Below are 20324 nucleotides of genomic sequence, written 5' to 3' on the forward strand. Positions count from 1 at the left end.
TCTTGTAAAAAAAGAGAGCTATAAAATATGTTTTTCGTAAATAAAAAAAAAGATAGATAAAATTTGTATTGTTTTGGTTAACATTGATGAAATAATGTTATTAAAAATAAAACCAAAACTACAGTACAGAACAGTATGTAAAAAACTGTATAGAAAATATTTAAAAATTGTTCATGAGCTTTGCGTTTTCAAACGAAATGATGCTGTTGAAATGGTATTGTTTGTCCAAATCATTGATGGAAACATCTCTGGTGAATGAGGTTGATTGCTTCAAATATTGGCCATGACCACGGAGTTGTACGTCCATTATTTCGTCCTTGAACTCTTTTAAATGTGAAAAATCTCCTACTTTTTCTCTGCTTTCTAATTGAATGGCCCAAAGTGTGTACGGGCTTAGGAAAAAGTCACCATCTTTAATTTTCTTATATACTTCATTTGTATACTCTGGATCGCCGGTTGGATTTTTCTTTATCGAATAAAGGAAGTCAATGTTATTATCAATAATTGACATGCAATATGAACGCTGACCACATTGATAGAACATGTTATCAACCATTCTCATTTTAACATTAAAATATTTTAATTTTGCATCCATATCGGTTTGTTTTGTTTCGTTTTTCAATTTGAAATCGATCGCGATTTCTTTGAATTTAACCGCATTTTCATGAATTCCTTTCGCAATGTCGGCTCTAACAAATATCTCTAGTCCTTCAAATAATTTGATTAGATTCTCCTTAATGTCATAATAATGCCAAGTATAAAAAGTTGTTGATTCGGATGTCACAATGTCGCAATCATATTTTCCTAAGATCACTTTTGAATTGTGTAAATCCTTTGCTAGTGATTCAATTTGTGCGATTGCTTTATCCTTCAATAATTCAGTATCGTTATAATGGAGATTTTCAGGCAATTCAAATCGCGACAAATATTCCTGAGCGAATGGAAATTTGTGCTGTTTAAATACATTTATGGCAATTTCATAATATTCCAAAACACGATTGGTTTCAATCATTTTTTCTAACTCTAAAATGGCTTCTTTCCCTTGTTCATTACTTGGATGACAGTAATTTGATGACGAAAGGTTTGCAATATAATTGGCAAGTTCCACTTTGTCGGCATATGCATCAATGCGATCGTATACACTAACCATGATTGACGTTCCTTCATTCAGTTTCTCAAAGCAACGCTGTAAATCCTGACCAACATCCATGCCCGACAACATTTTCTGTAAATGCGACATTACGTCTTTGATAAGGTCTTCAATGCGCCATTTACTTATATCCAATATAAATCCATGTGAGTTACACGATAAATTTATGTGTACATCAAGTATGCTTTTTCGAATTTGGTACACTTGCTCAACGATTGCTTTTCCCATATTCTGTCCGATTTTATCTAGGTTGTTCAATTTGTCTATTAAATCGTCGGATAATGTTGCATGTGTTCTGGGCGTATCGCTACGCTCAGTTTGATCGTTTAGAATATCTCGTGCTATATCCAATTTTATTATTTTCTTGCTGGAATGATGATCCTTATTTTTCTGCGCCTGTTGCTTTTCGACATTTATCATCAATTGTAATTCTTCTTTTACTTTACTTATTTCAGTCAGATCATACGGAGCATCCGACTTTTCTTTATTTTCCATGTATTCTTTTATTTTTGTTTTGGTTTCGGAAATTATTTTTTTTATTAATTTCATTCCATCTCCATCAAAATATTTGCGGAGTGTTTCTTCGATGTTTTCGAGTTTTTTATTGAAATGGTTTAATTGTTGTTTAACAAGATCAACTATTTCATTGTACGATCCAAAAACTGCAGAAAATAATGTAAATGCTTCTGTGTTGTGTCCATGACCGGAGGTTCCATTATAATGCAAATTTGATAAATTGGTAGGTATTTTATTATTTTTCACTGAAAATAAACACAGATTAATTCGATAGCCGATTTAAATTGTTTGCATAGAAAAAATTACCGATTACTGCTCCAAAGATTTGTGTAAAAAGTCCAACAAAAATACTAGCGACACTAAGAAAAACTGCCAATGAGCCGAACACTTTAAGCCAAAATAAAAGTTTTTTCTTGGCCAACGATTGCATTAGTTGTTTTTTAATGTCCGCTTCTTTTATTCCCATTACTTCGCCTACTAATTTTGATATTTCTTCATTAGTGTCGTTGAAAATTTTATTTATTTCTGGCATCACTTGATATTCAATTAAACCTTTAGCTAATTCCATTTTACTATGCAATGAGCGATTGAATTGTTTTTGATATTTTCTGATGGAAGCATCTCTTTCCAGTTTTTTCAAATCCTTGATCTTACTTCTCATTAATTCCAAATATTTTGGTAGATCGAAAACAGTATGCTTTGTGTCGTTTTGAATGCTACACAATTTGCCCAAGGTTGCAGTGCATAAAAAGTTAAGCAACTTTTTTTCTGTCAACATAATGTATTTTGAGCCCGAATATTTATTAATTCGTGCCAGAAGAGATTTTACAAATGGAACAAATGAGAGCCTATTGCGTAGCTTGAAATACTGCTTTTCTATTCCAAGCAATTCATTAACAAATCCAAGACAATCATACTCCATTTGGATCTTCTCATTTTTATCTAGATCATTTAACAATTCTCGTAGTGCCGATTCCTGAATGTTGTTGGCTAAATTTTCTCGAACATACTCTTTATAACTGTTTATTGTATGACTTTTATTAACAAAAGAGTCGGGTTCTTCGGGTTGCATTTGAATTATGCAATCGGAACCTTTCCTTCCATCTGAAGCACGTTGAACTTCTTCTCCATCTTCTTTCGTATGTTCAATATTAACTGCACCAACAATTAGAAAAAGACACTTGGCTTTTATCATTTTTCCACTCTTCGTTCCTTTGCCGCCTCGGCCACCTGACAAACGAAATTGAAAGGAAAAAGAAATTGAAAGGAATGGACAAGGACGTCATTATCGTCATTATGTCGTTACCTGAGCCATCTATGCCAGCATCACCTTGATGTCATTAATTTCGATGATGGTTGAATACATAAAATGATTGAAAATCCTTAAGTGAATCAACTTCGGTGTTTCATCAACTAATCTATATTACCTTGATTCGTGCTTATTACAAAATGTGATCTCTTCTTTAGTTCACCAATAAAATTCTGTCCAGATTTGCCTCCAATGCCACCTACTCCACCGTTGCCTCCGGCTGATGGTTTTTTGGCATTGCCTCCTTCGATATCATAATCAACCGTTAGAAAAGGTGGTATTTTTGATACACCAAGACTAGTTCTCCTACAATTGAACGTATCGAAAGGTTGACCAAACCAATGAAAGCCCGGTTCAGGTGGTGTTTCTCCTTCTTCTCCGTCTTTTCCTATATATGGAAACAATAATTTCAAATGTATATCTATGTTATATATATCTGCGCAGCATCCGGTATTTTAAATATTTACGTACCATTTCCACCATTTTGACCGGCACCACCCTTACCGCCGTCAATGTAAATCTTCAAATTTCGACCATCGATGAATTCATTGCCAATGGCCAAGATATGACCGGCAGGGCCACCAGGTAGTCCAGGCAGTCCATGGGATCCACCACCCTTGGTACCATCATCATCGTTTGCTTCCAACTCAGAATGTGGCTTTCCATCGTAGCCGCTTAGAATAATTTTTCGTTGATCAATTATAATCCATTTGGGTGCAATAAGTGATAGTTCAACTTTTAAACCCTTTTTATCAACATCACTGTCGATAAAAAGATTATTTAGCGCAAATACTTTAATGTATTTAACGTCAAATTTACTGAATTGATTAACAGCATGCACAATATCGCATATTTTTACATTATATCCTTTTGCAATAAATGTATTGTTCGATAAACATGTTATCACTTCCTGTGTGGTTTGCTTCAAAACTTTTATCAAAGCATTCACTTTATATGCGTTCAGTCGTACATTCTCAATCGACGAATAGAGACTGCTGCATTCAAAATCATTCAAAAGTTTATGTAGATTCAAAGCTGCGACGTTAGTTTCTCCATTTTCTTCAAATATCAATTGGTCTATCAATTGAATTTGACTGCTCAATGAATCTTTGATATGAGGAAGTTGTTTTTGTACTCGATACTTGGAGAATTCGTCATGTAAATTAATTAAAAATTGATACCATTTTTGAGAGTCCTCGAGGTATTGCATCGTATTGTTAAGTCCGGTTTTAATATCAAACAATATCGACAAATTGATATTGCTGACCGCTTTTATAAAATCAATATATTCAACATCTTGCCAAATTTTATTGGAACCATTGTACGATACGCCAATTGCCAATTCATTTGCCGTATTAATAATTATGTCAACAAACGTTTTTGGTTCGGTTGATTGAATTTCCGTCAATTTTCGGTAGCCACTTGAGATTCTTTCTTTTAAAACTTTTAGATCGGCGATATATTTCTCTTGTTGCATATAAAATTGTTTGATTTCAGTTCCAATGCCCGATAAATCATCCTTGAAACGTGTTTGGATCTCTTCCATAATGCCAGTGATGCGATTTTTCGATTTATCTGATATTGTATAGCGAAAATCGGTATTTTCCTTTTCAATGTATTTAATATTATTTTGAATCATTTCCTGAATTTTTCGTTTTGCATCTTGCAGCATTTGAATTTTGTCAACGGATCCGCTTTCTTCTGCAAGCCGCATAATACTTATTCTTTCATATCCATTTCCATTATTCGTTTTCAATAAAGTATCGATGAAGCGAATGATGTTGTTTTTATCTTCATTTGACGTATTCTTTTTGGTAGCATTCGTTTCCAAAGCGATTTTTGCCTGTTTCAAGAACCTAGCTATTGTGTCAATTACTTTTTCATCATCGACCAAAACAAAATCACCATTTTTTTTTATACGTTTATTCTCCACTTTGGTCACAACCAATGCAATTGCATCTTGATATTTTTCAATATTTTTGGCAAATGTGATTGCATGTTCAGCTAAATTCAAAAAATCATGTCGATCGCCACTACCAGGCCGTACTGATTCAGAATTTACGACAAACACAAGCTTCAAACGATTGGCACGTTTGATTATTTCTTGAATCAAATAGGTAACACATATATCGTGGTCAATATCCCTTGTGTCATTGAAACCGGGACAGTCGTATAGCACCATTTGATTGGTCTGGTTAAGCATTAATGCGGGAATGATTGTCTTTGATGTTATTGTAGATTCTCCGCTGATCAGTCCATTTTCATCTTCGATTATCCATTGGCCTGATTCGGTGTCGATCTCTCTTGAGTTGAGATTAGCATCGCTTAATATGGAAGTTAGAGTGGATTTACCAGCACCAGTGTTTCCAAGCACCAAAACAATATCTTTTTTATCACTAAAACGAAGCTGTTGTGCATATTCGCTCATTAATTTTAATATCATTGTCACAGAATCGTGATTTTCGTTGTTAATTTTCGATTCACCGGAATCGGCCGATTGTTCTTTCGATAAAACACACATTTTGGTTATACGTTTTAATTATTTCTCTATTTTTGTACAAAACTTAACTTTCTTAAACATCTTAGACTTTTTCTACATTCAATTTTTAAAAATGGCTACTGGCAAATTCTCTTCAATCACAACAATATGTGTACATCTGTCTTATGTGTTTGAGATGAAAAAATACACACGTACATGTGGATTATGACGTTTACACATACATCATGTAGTATATGCGTGAATTCACCTGTGTTAGTGGTAGCATCACTACTGACATTTTTCTTTTCTTGAACGCTTCCATGTGTTTTTTGTTGATATTTTTCTTAGATTGAATGTTTTTTAAGCAAATTTTTTAAATTTAGTAAATGTTTCTTTTTTTTTTTTGTTGAATTAAAAAATGTCCAATCACAAGTTATAAATAACATTAATATCGAATTGATCAATAAAATAAGAATTAATAAGAAATGATGATATTTTTCTTTTTTATTACTCTTTTTTCATTGATATAACGGTCTTTTGGAACAGAAGTCTAAGACCAAGTCTGTTCATATTATTGACGCAATATATATTGAACAAACCAAAGTAGATGGAAAAGAAGTGCTCTATGAGTTTTAAAGAGTAAGACTGTAAATTTTATTATTTGGCAGCCGGTCACCATGGTTCATGCATGAACTACAAGTTGATTTTTACTTACCAATTACTTTATTAAGTCCGAAAAATACCTACTAATTGATTAACGTACCCAAGAGATGAAAAGGATGATGGTGGATTAAATCAGTGATTTTCAGTTGGATGCTCAGTATCAACTTTTGCGTTGCTTAATTTGCTCAGCCAAATTCTCAGCTATCCTATGGATACTGAGCGTCCAATTGAAAACCACTGGATTGAATAAAAACTGATTCCGTTCCCAAAGGAACTTTCGTCTAAAAGTTCTCAAACGCCGTTCACTCTTTAAAATTTCCTTCTCCACTATCTTAAATGATCGTTAGTATAGTCTTGAATTTCATATAGAATCGATCTGAATCCTATCATCATATAAGGTTTATATGGCTACATCTCAAACAAAAACACATTACAAAAGTAATTTTATGGAAACTTGATCTAAATATGTAATTAATTAAACTATGGCGCTTCATTTGACTATTTATCAACAAAAAATTGAAGAAGAAAAAATGATAAAAATCGACGCTTATTTTTCATCAAAAAAATCGCCTAAAATATGTAAATTAAATAATCGCAGACGAAGTCGTGTTGTTTGTAATGTTTTCATTTATTTTGATATAAGATTTGGTATTTGGCTAATTGCAAAAAACTGAAAATAGCCACTGATTTCGTTCGATGAATGGCATCGATACTATTTCGGCAATTAAATTTTGTTTTTGTTCATAAGATAGTGTGCGATATTCTCATAGGTAATAAATGTAATGACTGTGGCCGGTGTGACTCGTAAAATATTAACGCCCAATCCTTTATAGAAACCGCGCCAAGATTCGAATCTACAACGGACAAAGAAAACATCAATCTTTTAAATTACATATATTTTTGTATGTTTTTCTTATGTTGATAAGACAAAAGGAATTAAAAAAAATAAAACTAAAAAAGGAACACAAGAATAGGCGTTCGTCGAAGATCTTGATCGTATACAAAAAGCAAAAAAAAAAATCGTCGAAATTAAATGATTAAATAAAGTTTACAACACATATAGAAAAACATCATTGTTCATTTTATTTTCGCGATACCCTTCAAATTTTACTTCTTATTCATCATCAAATATTATACGATCGACATTCATTTTAAACTCCTTTTCTCTCTAATTTTGTTCTTCCTATATGTTTTTTTTTATTTTTGCATTCGCTCTTCATGTTTTTTTAACATTTAAAATGTTGCAAAAAAATCATCATTCTAAAATGGCTATTATTTACACAATACACATAAAAAGGAATAATAATTCATCTTATGCTAAATTTGTGTCGCAGATTCGTTGTTTTGTTTCGTTCTTAAATACAATCATTTTTCTTTATTTTCAAACAATTTTCTACCAATTTAACAAACACTTTGCTTAACATCAAAATTATCGGTATTATAGTGTATCGAAAGAAATAAATTTACATTACATATTGCATACATTTGAACACCAATTTGAAATATATAAAAAAAGTTCTCTATTTTCATTTCTTCAATTCTGGCTGTTTCTTCCACTCTTTTCTTCAATGATGCAAAATTCATAAAACGCGCGCGCATTTTGTTTAATTGACATAAAACATTTTCTTTTTTTATTGATACATATAAATAATATCAGTGTTTCGAGCAATTTCTCAAACGGAAAAATACTAAACTACTCATGTCCCAAATAAATAATTTTCTCTAATCATACATAAATGATTGGATGGGTGTATGTTTGTGTATGTGTGTCTATGTTTTTCTTAAGTGTTTTTTTGTTTTGTTTTTGTAATCAGTCGAGTTTTGCAGCCAATTACAATACATTCCGTATTTCAAGCATACATCGTTAATGCAAATTTTAAATAGATTGTATTTTGAACAAAAAATGTCGAATCTTATACTTTTTTCTTTTGTGAGAATAAGGAAAAAACCATTTTTGAATTGATAATATTTGAACAAAAAAAAGGAAATATGGAAAGAAGGCAAAAAAAATTAATGAAAAAAAAAATCGATAAATATTTTATGTATTGAAACATTGAATTTGGCTATAGCAATAAATAAATTCCACCTCCTTGTTTGCTTAGTTCATATATTGTTCGCATTTATGTCTTTTATTTTCTCTCCGTCGAGTGAATTTTGTGTGCGTGTATGTTTGTTTTATCAAGTGTTGGCGAATTTTTCATAAATTATCATCACTAAACAAATATTGGGCATGACATGTAGTAAATATGGCGCTAAACCTTTATAAAAGCCAGGCATTCGCTCATACCTCCATGTCTGCCTTATACAATCCCATGTGCCCGCATACGTATGATGATGGTCTTGCATCCGTGCCCGAACTACTTGATATGGATATGTGACAGCAGCTGCTATCAACTTAGATATTGCTGCAAATGCTAAATACTCGGTTGTCCCCTGTCGGAATAAAAAAAATTGTTACAGTTATTTTCTCCGTAATTTAAGGATTTGAACACGGGTAGTCGATCATTTTTTCAAATATACACCGATGTGAATGGTCACCGATTTGTACCCCGGAACCGTTCTTATGAGAAAGACGAATGGTGAGGAGGAAAGATACTTGGACCCTACTCAGCCCTCTTTTCCTCCTTCTTATTTTCCATTTTACCATTTCACTTCCTCAGACGAAAAGTTCGTGAAATATAAATTTTTGAAAAATCGACTCGCCCATGGACCTAAAAGTAGCAAAAAAGAGTCTTACCATTTTCGTATCAATCGGAACCTGTCGATACTGATTGTACTTGTTTTTCATTTCTTCATATGTCATAAATTGGATAGCACCATGACTAACGCCAAACATGCCCGGAATGAAACCCTATTTATCACGCGAACAAATTGAAAATCAGTTTCAAACATTTGTAAAATGTCATAAGATTTACAAATACCAACCCGATAAAGTCCACGAACACCTTCTTCACGATAAATTTTTCCTAACGCATCGATCATTCCCTTGTATCGTGTTTGCGGCGTATCACCATCTCGGCCGTACTGTAAACATAGTCGCGTCTTTACAACCCAAATTGGATTTGTCATAACCAATGTTAAAATGCCCGCTTCAGCGGCCGCCACCATATGCAATGTCGGACCAAGTGGTGTTGTTGTATTACCCTTTTGTATCCAAGTTTTGATGGTGTTATAACTGTGTGTAAAACGGAAATTCATTTTGGGTTAGGAATTGACATTCGATGGCATAACCGCGATTTTGAGTTCGCTTCAATTTAATGGTGTTTATTTTTTTTTATTGTTCCTTACAACAAAAAGTAAAAACCCCATGCACTGCCCGAGCCGCATACATTTGGTGTAACACCTTTGTATAGACCACTTAAACCTTCTTGCCGAAAAATTGTGATGAACGCACTACTAAGGCCACGATATTGCGGTGCTGTCGTTGTTCGACCATTGTTCACTGGAAATTCAAGAAACAATGACAATTATTGATGAATACAAATTGAAATCGAAGAGGAATTCAATAAATTTCAGTTTGAATTTATACCTGCGAAACGAATTTTGATCAAATCCAATGGATGTAAGATGAGCGTTGAAGTTACACCACCAGAGAATCCAGCAACCATATGCTCATAACGAATGTGGGAAAATAGGTTCGTCTTGCGAGTGGTTCCGTTTGTTTTCATTGCAGCCATTTTATTATTATCAGTTTTTACGGTTAGCATTTAAATTTGTGGCTATATCGTTCTAAATTAATCTATCTCGTTGTAGTTCTTTCTAATTATAACAGGTATTTTGCGGAAATGTGTGTGTGTTTTTTTTCTTCTAGATATCACAATTGGTTTACGGCGAAAAGAGGCGAAACAGTAACTAAGGATTTTGTGTGATTTTTTTGTTGTTGTTGTATGCTCGATCGAATTTACGAAATAGTCTTTTTGAAATTATTAATTTTTCTATGCACTGATGATTCTAATTTTGACAATTCTAACACTAAAAAGTCATCGGTCACACAGATGCAACCATAATTCGAATTTGAATTTCGTTCCGGCATCATATCATTTGAAAGTAATATTTTTTAAAAATCGAATCGATAAGTACTGGTGCACAGACACGACGATATTATTTTTCTATCTCCTTCTCTCTCTATATCTCTCTCCTTAGTTCTCGTTTCTCAAAAAACCAATAATATAAAAAGGTTACATTGAACGCTTGAACTTTGATGTGTTTTCGTTCTGAAGTGTGGTGTTTGCGGTGACAAATACGGTGAATGACTTCAACCAGCTGATGGCTATGTATTAGATATGAAGAGTATATAGAATGCTAATCAAGTTGTCTTACTGTTGTAAACCATAAAATATAGTTTGGCGGTACGTCAATTACTACAATGTAGATTTGTTACTTCATGGTCGCATTCATCCAAATGAAAAACCACTTTATTTCCGCATTCGTTTATTTCGACGGACAATTTGACGAATTTTTTTTCTTTCGGATGATCACAAGAGAGATGATGCAAGATATACTAAATATTGCTTCACTTCAAATATACATATGTGTTATCAAATATATTTGTTATGCATATACACTTTCTATACTTTTTCAATTGCTTTGTTCACTTTTCTTTTACTTTTGCAATAAACTTGATTTCTTTAGAAAATTTTTTTTTACCAACTATACGAAAAAAACTTGATAAAATTTATGAAAATTTTTTCCTTTTTTTATGCAATAGACAAGTCAGCATGTGAAATGATACAATAGCTAATAGAGTACAGAAAAGATCTCATGTGCGTTTCACTAACACAATAGCACATACATTAATGACATATAGCACACATCTGGTAATGCTTGTCAGTTATTCGATGTTTTTTTCGTCTCACATACAACAGATGGCACCAGGTTATTTTCAATTGATGCCTTTTTATCATTTCAAATGGAACAATCAATCGAAATAAATTTAAACAATCGATTTAGTATGTGTATATTAAAAAAGGCATGAAAGAGTGCTGAAAAAAGGATGGAATTACGAAATTAAATTCTTTTACTTAAGAGAAAAGTCATTGGAAGAGAAGTCCATAGAAAAGGCAATTGGGGAGAAAAAACGGAAAAAATAAATAAATAATCTTGGTTCAATAAATTAAATTTAAATGGACCGACAAGGTGGAATTCATTTATTGGCAAAGGGAAAATGTCATATTTCATTGACTGGATTTAAACGTCTTATTTAATCAGGCCTATTTAACAATACAATGAATATGTTGACCTAGAATGGTGGTTTCTTTGATAACCGCTTATGTAATTCTCTATTCTACTTTAAAATGAAAACACACAATAGTGACTACTCTCAGAAAACTCAGATGTTAAAATTCAAAGTAATCAGAGCAAAGTGTCATTTTAACATGGGGGTATTTTTTCACGTGGTAAAATGTCATTTTACCCGCAACAAATTTCTTGGCGGGTAAAACGGCACTTTCACATGTGAAAAAATATCTCCATGTTAAAATGGCATTTTTACCCTCATGTTAAAATGGAATTGTATCATAAAATCGCTATCCGTATGCGTTGTTCACAAATAGCACCTATGAATAGGAGCTGTAGAAATAGCACTGCCATAGCTGTAGCCCAATCTATTCACTTTTGAGAATGCATTTCATAGAGAGTAGTTTTTATTTATCGAGAGAAATGTTGTATTTTGAATTACTGACAAGCTTCCATTGTGCAAGTAATTTAAGTGTGTTTCTCGCGAATAAGTTTGAAATAAAGTTGTGGCGCGCTGTTGTACAGTCGCATTTTAAACACCTTTGTGCACATTTAATTAAGAAAAAACAGTGTTTCATATATCGCTATCAGTATCCGTAAGATAACTGAGAGGGATATATTCAGCCAGATATGAAACTGTCTAAATTAGACATTGGAGATGGTAAGCGTGTCTAATGCAATTTTGACACAATTTTGACACTCATATCTGGCTGAATATATCACTCTCAGTTATCTTACGGATACTGATAGCGATATATGAAACACAGAGAAAAAATGAAGTTGATCAATGTGTTTGCTTCATAGTACAAAATCGAACATCAAAAAAGTATTATAATAATAATATTACAATAATTATTGTATAAGCCTTTTGTATTAAAGTTTTAATATTGTTATAGCTGTATGTGAACGAAATTCAGTTTTTCACTTTTGTTGACATATGTTCAACAATTCATTTTGTGATAGAAATCAAAATTCAACGTCAGAGTCGCAGTTTAAAAATTTTTTCGATCGAATGATGTGCTGACATTGTTCTTTACAACAAACAATAAAACCATCACAAATTGTAGATATTTCACCTTTATTGTAATTATTTCTTATAACCAGAGATTATATCTGACTTTGGCAATAAATACGTATTACATAAAATATGAATGCGATATGCATAAATTTTAGTTTGAAGACCTCAAAATCTTGAATGAAAACTTCAAACTATGGCTGTTTAAAGATCCAAAAACACATTAAATTGTGTTAAATTAAATTGGCTATTCAATAATGAATTTAATTAAGTCAGAAATGTCCCAACTAAACAAAATCTAAATGGTACGCTTCAAAAAGTATTAAACGGGGTTCGATTTCGTCATGTATATGCATGTAAAAAAATCTCCGTTTTTCTTTTATTTAAATGAAAATGTTAATCGAGATGTTTTCAAAAATGTTACATTTTTGTCACTTAACATAGACTGCGATAGACACAATCAATTGTAGTAAATTCTGTAAACATCTCAAAATTCATTTTGACGTTCTTATTTAAAATACATTATGAGAATTTTTCCCATGAAGACATCGGGCAAAACAAACCAAAAAAAAATTCTCTTGTTCAATTCTGTAAAATGAAAACTGTCGTACAATTCGTTAAAAATGTTCAAATTTGATTTCTTAAATTAATGCATTGATTCTGATGGTATAAATATTATTCCGTTTTAAGATGTTCCGTAATTTCGGCTTCCCAGCAATCTTGTGGCCAGCCAGTTCTAACTTTATTTCTCTTTGGTTCGATTAAATAGTTTGCATCTGAATTATTCTGAAAGTATAAGAAATCCAATCAATATCAAAGTCAAGTTCTAATTTTATACGCACATTCGCCGAATTCACGAACGAAAAACAGTCGAGATAAAAGTAAGTTAACTTGAAAATAAAAAAGTATTATGTAAACTCTGTGTTCGCTACATTTATCAGACATTTAAAAAAAAAAATCCGAAAACGGGCATCTGGTTTTGTTACTACGATTCTAATGAAATTATGAATGAGATGGAACATTACTTCTTCGAATTGAATAATAAAATCTTCGAAGCATGAATTTATCGACGTATTCTCCCAAACATGTAACCGCGATTGTGAGTAAAGAAATATCTCTGTTTTCTATTGATGTTGAAATTATTTTCTCACATTAGCGTATATTGCGTATGGTTAGAGTAAGTCACGCCCCTAATATAAGTTGTTCAAAACCACAACAACGTGAAGTGTGACCACAATGATGCTGATGATTGTATTTGTGAGGGGAAAATTGCTTCATTTGTATTAAGGGGTAAGTGGTAAAATATGCCTTTTAAACGATGTAAGCGTGTCTTTGGTAAACGGGAATATAATTCAATTATTCAATTGACACCATAATACTCATAATTAACTCTTATCAAATTATGAAGCAAAAGAACAGCAAAACATCATTTCCCAAAATTGATCTTAAATGTAATGCGGTAATAATATTTTGGCGGAACGAAAGCTGTGTGCATGGCAAGGCAATAAAGGAGCATATTTATTTTATTGAAAATAGTCAATGAAGCACATGTTTTCTATATTAAGTTATGTTGTAGAAAATAATCCAATAATGAAATAAGATCACATTTTATTCGAAGATAATACAATTAAAACACATTTTCCATCAACACAATTTATAAGGAATTTTAATATATAGCCACTACCCGCGTTCACATATAATACCAGTCAGACAATTGGAGTGGAACCTTTTGACTGGTGACGCATGAAGATTGGAATTTGAATAAACGTCAGAAAACGCGGACTATTATGACTTATATTGATTGAAAAAACGACAAATCCGAGTCAACTGCCAAAAAATCAGACAATAAATTGTATGATATAATATTCAAATGTCCACTTATGTCACATTCGATACGAAATAGCACTGTTGTTATTTTTGTTACAAGTCACAATGTTAGATGTTGACGCCAATGATTTTAGAGGAAAATATTGGCGAAAATTCGCAGGGATACTGGAAAAAATACCAAAAATTCAAATGGCTTTTTTGATTCCACTTGGACCAAAAGTGAAAAGCACAAAGCACTTTATGAAAATCGAAAGAATCTCGTTCCGATTGGTAGGTCCCGTTTTCAGTTCCTTTCGACGGGGTTAATTGGGACCCTTTAAAGTTGGATTTACACCTACGGACACTTATTTCAATGCAGAACGTGTCATTCTTTCAATTATTGTACGCACACAAGTCCAGCCAAACATTCATCTGGTCAAATATTTTCTTTACCTGTGCTTCAACTTTGGCTTTGCGTTCAGCATTTATTTTCCGTGATGATAAAATTTCGGCTCGAAATTCACTGGATGGATCTTGATCACCTTTCAATACTCCATTCAAATAAGTTATATATGATGTTGCCAGCCTTAAGGTCTTTATCTATTGAAAACGAACCAATCAATCACGTGACATTTTTATTGTATTTTCCACAACGGTACGTACCTTTGAAAGTTTTGTATCAGATGGTACGTTTGGTATACAATCTCTGAGGAATGCAAACGCCGAATTGATGCTCTGTGTTCGACGGCGTTCTTTTTTATTGGCGGTTGTTCGGCGTTTGCCAGTACGCACAAATGGCGGATTAACTTCTATGTCTTTTGTTGATGTTTCGCTGTAATAAATTCGTTCGTAATTTTTACATTGAATCGTTTGCTCCGAACATAAAACGGTGGCGGAGGGTGCGGTAAACAGTATTCGATGCTGGTTTGATCTGTCCAATTGTACATTAAACATATTGGGCGAATGTTCACCATAATTTTGGATGGAATCCGAACTGCATGGCGACGAATTCCAATACACTTCTTCAACTGTAAAATAGAATTAATGCATGGAATATATCTATGTTTGATTTCATATAAACAATTACTGAAAAAGTTTATGAAATTTAAAAAAAGTAAAAATCAATAGTTTTATTCTTAATAAAATGGGATAATTCTTTCATTTAAAGAGATTTATAATCTCAGAATGCTTCGAAATCATTTGAGGGGTTCAGAGGAAAAATGTTATGTCGAAAAGTTCCTAACCAATTGATACCAAATAGCTTTAGTTGAGCTATTTGGTACCAATTAGCTTTGCTAAATGACATCATTTAGCTCCCGAAAATTTTTCCGCGGAACTTTTCTACATAACATTTTTCCTCCGAACCCCTCATTTATAATGTGAACATAGTTAAACCCGATTCTATCAAATTTAATATCAATGCAATGTCTCAGCGGAAAAATGTTAAATTAACAAAAAAACACATTTATTGAGATGAGCCTTGATTCATACTTTTTTCTCTTAAAAGTACAGTTATTTCATTGGGTATGTAACATCATACAAGATGTGAATTAAATACAAAATTCGAAAACAATTTTACGAGTTTAATGTGATGGAGCATTTTGTTGAACAGGACACATGGATGTACCCTTTTAAAACTCGAATTCACTTAAATTAATTTTATCTTTGATTAACTAAACTTTAACAAAAAATAAAAATATCATTTCTGGGATCACATTTTTTTAAAAGTCCTTATGAAAACTGAAAAGTTTCATATTAAAACTGAAAAGTATCATATAAATCAGGTTTTTGAGAGAGAGATGACATATAATGGAGTTGCTACTGTATTTTGTTCAAGTGTCCAAAGTAACGCAAAAGTCCACTATCGAATTTAGTCAGTTGCAGATCATTCTTTCGTAATTATATTGGCAGTGCAACTTAAAAATGTCGTTTTTTTTGGTTTAAAATATAACTTTATTTCATAAATTCTGTAAATAACATGCCATTCAAAGTATTGGCCATGGGAAGCTATAACCTTTTCCCATCTTTCTGGCAGCATATGGATTCCGCGCCAAAAGAACTGCTCATTTTTTGAGGTTAGGAAAGAATCAATCCAATTTTTGATACCTTCAATTGAAGTGAAGCGTATTCCAGACAAGGCATTCTGCATCGATCGAAACAAGTGATAGTCAGAAGGGGCAATGTGTGGGCTATACGGCGGGTGGGGAAAAACTTCCCAAATTGTTTTCGACTGTATTTTTGTTGTTACATGGCAGGCTTATATCAAACTCTCGGAGACTCGGTAAAACGCACAAAAAAATTAAAAAAAAAATTGTTTACTAAAATTTATCCAAAAATAAACACAGCAATGAAATCCCTACTACCGTGCTAGATGGTGTCGACACGAGTGTACGGAATTTTAAATTTATTTGAACGACGCCATGTTACTATACTTGTCCATTACAACGTACATGTAACAGAAGAAACACACAGTCCATGTCCACGCTAGTGGACATAAACGATTTGAACCGTCAATGTGAACTAGATCAAGTATAGAACTTTACATAGGATCATATACGATGAATATGGATTGCACAGTCTGTTTCAAAATACCGTCACCAATGTCGACACCATTTGACATCAAAATTTTGACAGTAAAAATATGTGCTATTGTTGTTGTCGTTTCATTGCTGTGAAAATAAATGAGACTTCGGATAAACTGAATTTTATATCAAATCGTCTCATATTGAGGTTAGGTGTTTTTTGTGTGCACAATGAATATCTTGCTTGGGCGTTTATTTTGCTCGTTTGCCGCGCTTCCCATACGATTTCTTACGCTTCGGGTTTTCGTAATGAATCCATTTTTCATCACCAGTAAAAATTCGATGCAAAAACGACTTCCTTTTGTTGCGCTCAAGCAGCATTTCGGACATGCAAAATCGTCTTTCAACGTCTCTTGGTTTCAATTCATGTGGTACCCAATTTCCTTGCTTTTGAATGAATCCTAATGCTTTTAAACGTTTTGAAATGGCTTGGTGAGTCACTCCTAATGATTTTGCAAATTCTTCTTGAGTTTGACACGAATCTTGATCGAGTAATACCTCCAATTCTTCATCTTCAAACTTTTCCAAAATTTAGAAACACAATTTGTTAAATCATTCATTCCCATTCACTGTTCGAAAATATTCCCATAAATAGATGAAAAAATATAAAATATAAACATAAAATTGTTTGGTACTTTTATTTTGTAATTTTTTTGTTAGAATATTGTTTTGAGTTCTCCCTCCCAGTCTAATAGATTATTGCTCAAAACTCTTTATCAACATTTTTAGATAAACAAAAATAATCGCTATGAAGTAAATTATTAACAGAAAGTTGAATAAACTCAGACGTTTTCCGGAAAAAAAACCACTTGAACCACTTGAGATCAAATTTCGATACCGAATTGAATGAAGTGCTTCTGCTGGAGTATATGTAGAATGAAAAAATCAGACTTTCAAATTGATTACATAAATAAACTGAAAAAAATAAACCGTGAAGAGACATGTATATTAAATTCTTCTATCATATGAAATTTGTCTATCAAAGCATTCTTAATGGATTCTTCTGTTTAATGTGAGCATGCAGATGCTTCAGAACTTGTCGCTTCTCAGCACTTGTTATACAATATTCCAAATAAAAATAAGAATTTTTCAACAATCAAATTTTATTGTGATTTGGTTTTTTTTTTTCAAACAGTAATAGAAGATTCTCTAATCGACAATTTTGTGTGCAACTAATTTTTTTGTAACTCATTCAAGTTGAAATTTTTCTCTATTTTATGTCGATTCGAAAATACGTATATTGAATATTTGAAGGGAAACGAAAAAATGATATACCAACAATACACTTTGTTGAAAATTAAAGAGGATTTGACTTATGCAAAGGATGTTGGCGTATTATTAATCCACATCTCTCTTATGTGAGAATGAACTCTGTTCTTTGTGAATTCCTTCGAATATATCGCGAAAAAATCCATACTTTCAAATTCTATTCAAAAATTGTTATTTTTATTCTACAGCTCAATGCGTTTTTGGCCAGACGGCATTTCATATAAAAAATAATCCTTATTTTACAAAAATTTGTGAAGGGGAACAAAAATAAAAGATTTCATTGAGTGATGAAACTTTAAATTGAAATAAAACACATACAAAGATCTTATTCGTATTTAGTCCTTTTCGTGATGACTTTGACTACATGTCTATTTTATTCGGATCGATCCGTCGGTCGTAGTTTCGATCAATTTTTTCTCCCATTTCACATTTCGGTCTATTTTTCACTCAGTAGTGTATGTGAAAACGCCTCATTTTGAGCCAAGAAATAGCCAGAAAGGATGCTATAGAGTCCATTAGAGTTGGCCAAAAGTGACTGTTTTCTTCTCCAGAAAGGATCCTGGTGTCATGTTATAGTAGCCCGATATTGCTTGAAATACTCGAAAAATGGTCGAATTTTGGACCAAACGATATACCGGGTTAAAACATGTCCTTATTATGTATTGAAATCACTATTTAACCATAAATGACATCACTAAATCAACCCAGTACAGCTCTCATGATCCTGTGTGTGTATTTCATTTGAATGGCAATTTCTATCGCACAAAGAGAAACAATCTTTGTATGATAAATTGATGAATAATTTTAGATATTTGAAAGAAATTGTAAGTTATGAAGAAATTCGTATACTGTAAAAAGCATGAATACTTCTACTACTTTTAAACGAAGAAAGCCATATGGTTTATATTTTATGTTTTTAATTGAAGAACTCTTATGGAAATCATAACCATTTTTATGGTTTTTTTTATGTCTCAACTAGATTAATACCTATAAATTAATAAATGTATCTTTCAAGATTTAAGTGGCCTGGTGTTTCATTGAAAATTGAAAATAAAACACCAACTCAGTATGAAAAAAATGCATATTGCTATTTTAATGTCACTTTAATCCCGAAATATGTATGAAAGTAATCCCATAGAAATGTCTAAATGAAACTAAATATCCAATTCTAAATGTAAAATAATTTGGTTATCACTATGAATGATTTAAACTTTGTTTTCCGTCGGTTATTGGTTTGGTTTTCATATAAATATTTGTCAGTAGTTAAAAAGAAAATCTAACTGAAATGTAAAAAAATCAATTGAACATTTTCAAAAACTCTCGACATATAAAAAAGAACTTTCAAACTTTTAACATTTTCTTCACAATACGGAAATAATTTTTCCGATAAAGTGATCCAAATTTATGATCTTTTATTTCGATGAGCATTGAATTAAACGAATACTGTGTTTGATCCGAAAAAAAGTGTAATACGTACGTTCATTTGGGTGTATATGTGAGTTGTAAATTTGAGGAAAACGGCAATTACTCGGTTCATAAACACTGGATTTCAAATCCGAATCTATAAAGTTATAGTTCACGTTAGACATTATAAAATCGTCGCTGTAAAAAATCTTTTATTGCAACAAATTTGTATTGTAAATGTTTACAAGAAATCTATATAAACTATCTTAAGTGTTGAATTTGGTTTGGTTTGTTTGTTAAACAATGTTTGTGGAAAACGTGGTGAACTGTCTCGCGTTTAAATTTAACTAAATCACATTTTCCTATGTAAATGATCGAGAGTGTATTTCAAGTTAATGTAACCGCCACCAACATGAGTATGCGCATACACTAAGCTCCGCCCCTTCTAGATACAATGTTCTGCGTCCCTGATGATTTTTACGAAATTAAAAAAATCACTTGATTTATCTCGAACACCTTCAATTTTATTACTCCGAATTTTGTTTTTGTTTTAAAACGAAATGTATAGCGTTCTATGTCGTTCGTTTTTAAAAAGTTACTTTGGATTTTGAGATTTGTGATCCTTTATTTGTGCATTGTATATTCTCTGTACTAGCGACACTCATACAAAATATCTTTAGACCTCTGCATTATATTATTAAAAGTAATAAAACTTGTACGAAATTTGGACACTCATATCCACTCACATTCATTTTAGATGTTGATGAAGTGGCTCCACCTTCTTGAGTGGGTGGTTCTATTGGCATAGAAATGATTTCTTATTATTTAGCTATGCAGTTACTTCATTTGGATATTTTTCGAGTGAACGTTCTATGAAATGTAATAGATAAATTCGA

General features: G+C 32.2%; 3 protein-coding genes across 4 annotated transcripts; all 3 read right to left on the reverse strand.

The window, feature by feature from the left end:
- Positions 1–29: 29 nt before the first annotated feature.
- Positions 30–5623, reverse strand: LOC116345674. The gene is made up of 5 exons (XM_031775255.1): positions 3447–5623; positions 3094–3363; positions 2973–2996; positions 1973–2896; positions 30–1911 (listed from the first exon to the last, which is right to left on the reverse strand). Exons 1-5 carry the CDS (start codon positions 5494–5496, stop codon positions 161–163), a joined length of 5019 nt encoding a protein of 1672 aa, XP_031631115.1. The 5' UTR covers positions 5497–5623; the 3' UTR covers positions 30–160.
- A 1103-nt stretch (positions 5624–6726) lies between these two features.
- Positions 6727–10831, reverse strand: LOC116345826 (mitochondrial folate transporter/carrier). The gene is made up of 6 exons (XM_031775525.1): positions 9647–10831; positions 9406–9559; positions 9043–9292; positions 8855–8968; positions 8405–8550; positions 6727–6971 (listed from the first exon to the last, which is right to left on the reverse strand). The coding sequence occupies exons 1-6, from the start codon at positions 9822–9824 to the stop codon at positions 6842–6844; spliced, it is 972 nt and encodes a 323-aa protein (XP_031631385.1). The 5' UTR covers positions 9825–10831; the 3' UTR covers positions 6727–6841.
- A 1787-nt stretch (positions 10832–12618) lies between these two features.
- On the reverse strand, positions 12619–19753 carry LOC116345821 (heart- and neural crest derivatives-expressed protein 2-like). Of its 2 annotated transcripts, XM_031775520.1 has the most exons (5): positions 19674–19736; positions 19502–19585; positions 14837–15201; positions 14627–14773; positions 12619–13153 (listed from the first exon to the last, which is right to left on the reverse strand). In XM_031775520.1, the coding sequence occupies exons 3-5, from the start codon at positions 15125–15127 to the stop codon at positions 13043–13045; spliced, it is 549 nt and encodes a 182-aa protein (XP_031631380.1). In that variant the 5' UTR covers positions 15128–15201; positions 19502–19585; positions 19674–19736; the 3' UTR covers positions 12619–13042. The 2 variants fall into 2 exon arrangements, with proteins under 2 accessions (XP_031631380.1, XP_031631379.1); XM_031775519.1 differs by having other exon boundaries at positions 19502–19753.
- Positions 19754–20324: the final 571 nt, after the last annotated feature.

This window comes from Contarinia nasturtii, unplaced genomic scaffold (genome assembly GCF_009176525.2).
Source record: "Contarinia nasturtii isolate CC-2019 unplaced genomic scaffold, AAFC_CNas_1.1 Cnas_scaffold_1371, whole genome shotgun sequence".
NCBI classification, from domain to species: domain Eukaryota; kingdom Metazoa; phylum Arthropoda; class Insecta; order Diptera; family Cecidomyiidae; genus Contarinia; species Contarinia nasturtii.

Excerpts from the sequence above, each read along its gene's own strand:
- LOC116345674 (XM_031775255.1), bottom strand. The coding sequence starts at position 5,496 with ATGTGTGTTTTATCGAAAGAACAATCGGCCGATTCCGGTGAATCGAAA. Across the intron at positions 2,897-2,972 it reads TGCTGGCATAGATGGCTCAG|GTGGCCGAGGCGGCAAAGGA; the intron begins GTAACGACATAA and ends TTCGTTTGTCAG. Across the intron at positions 1,912-1,972 it reads AATCTTTGGAGCAGTAATCG|TGAAAAATAATAAAATACCT; the intron begins GTAATTTTTTCT and ends GTTTATTTTCAG.
- LOC116345826 (XM_031775525.1), bottom strand. The coding sequence starts at position 9,824 with ATGCTAACCGTAAAAACTGATAATAATAAAATGGCTGCAATGAAAACA. Across the intron at positions 8,969-9,042 it reads GTGTTCGTGGACTTTATCGG|GGTTTCATTCCGGGCATGTT; the intron begins GTTGGTATTTGT and ends CGTGATAAATAG. Across the intron at positions 8,551-8,854 it reads TTCCGATTGATACGAAAATG|GGGACAACCGAGTATTTAGC; the intron begins GTAAGACTCTTT and ends TTATTCCGACAG.
- LOC116345821 (XM_031775519.1), bottom strand. The coding sequence starts at position 19,613 with ATGTCTAACGTGAACTATAACTTTATAGATTCGGATTTGAAATCCAGT. Across the intron at positions 14,774-14,836 it reads CTGATACAAAACTTTCAAAG|ATAAAGACCTTAAGGCTGGC; the intron begins GTACGTACCGTT and ends CGTTTTCAATAG. Across the intron at positions 13,154-14,626 it reads AAGCCAAAGTTGAAGCACAG|AATAATTCAGATGCAAACTA; the intron begins GTAAAGAAAATA and ends TTATACTTTCAG.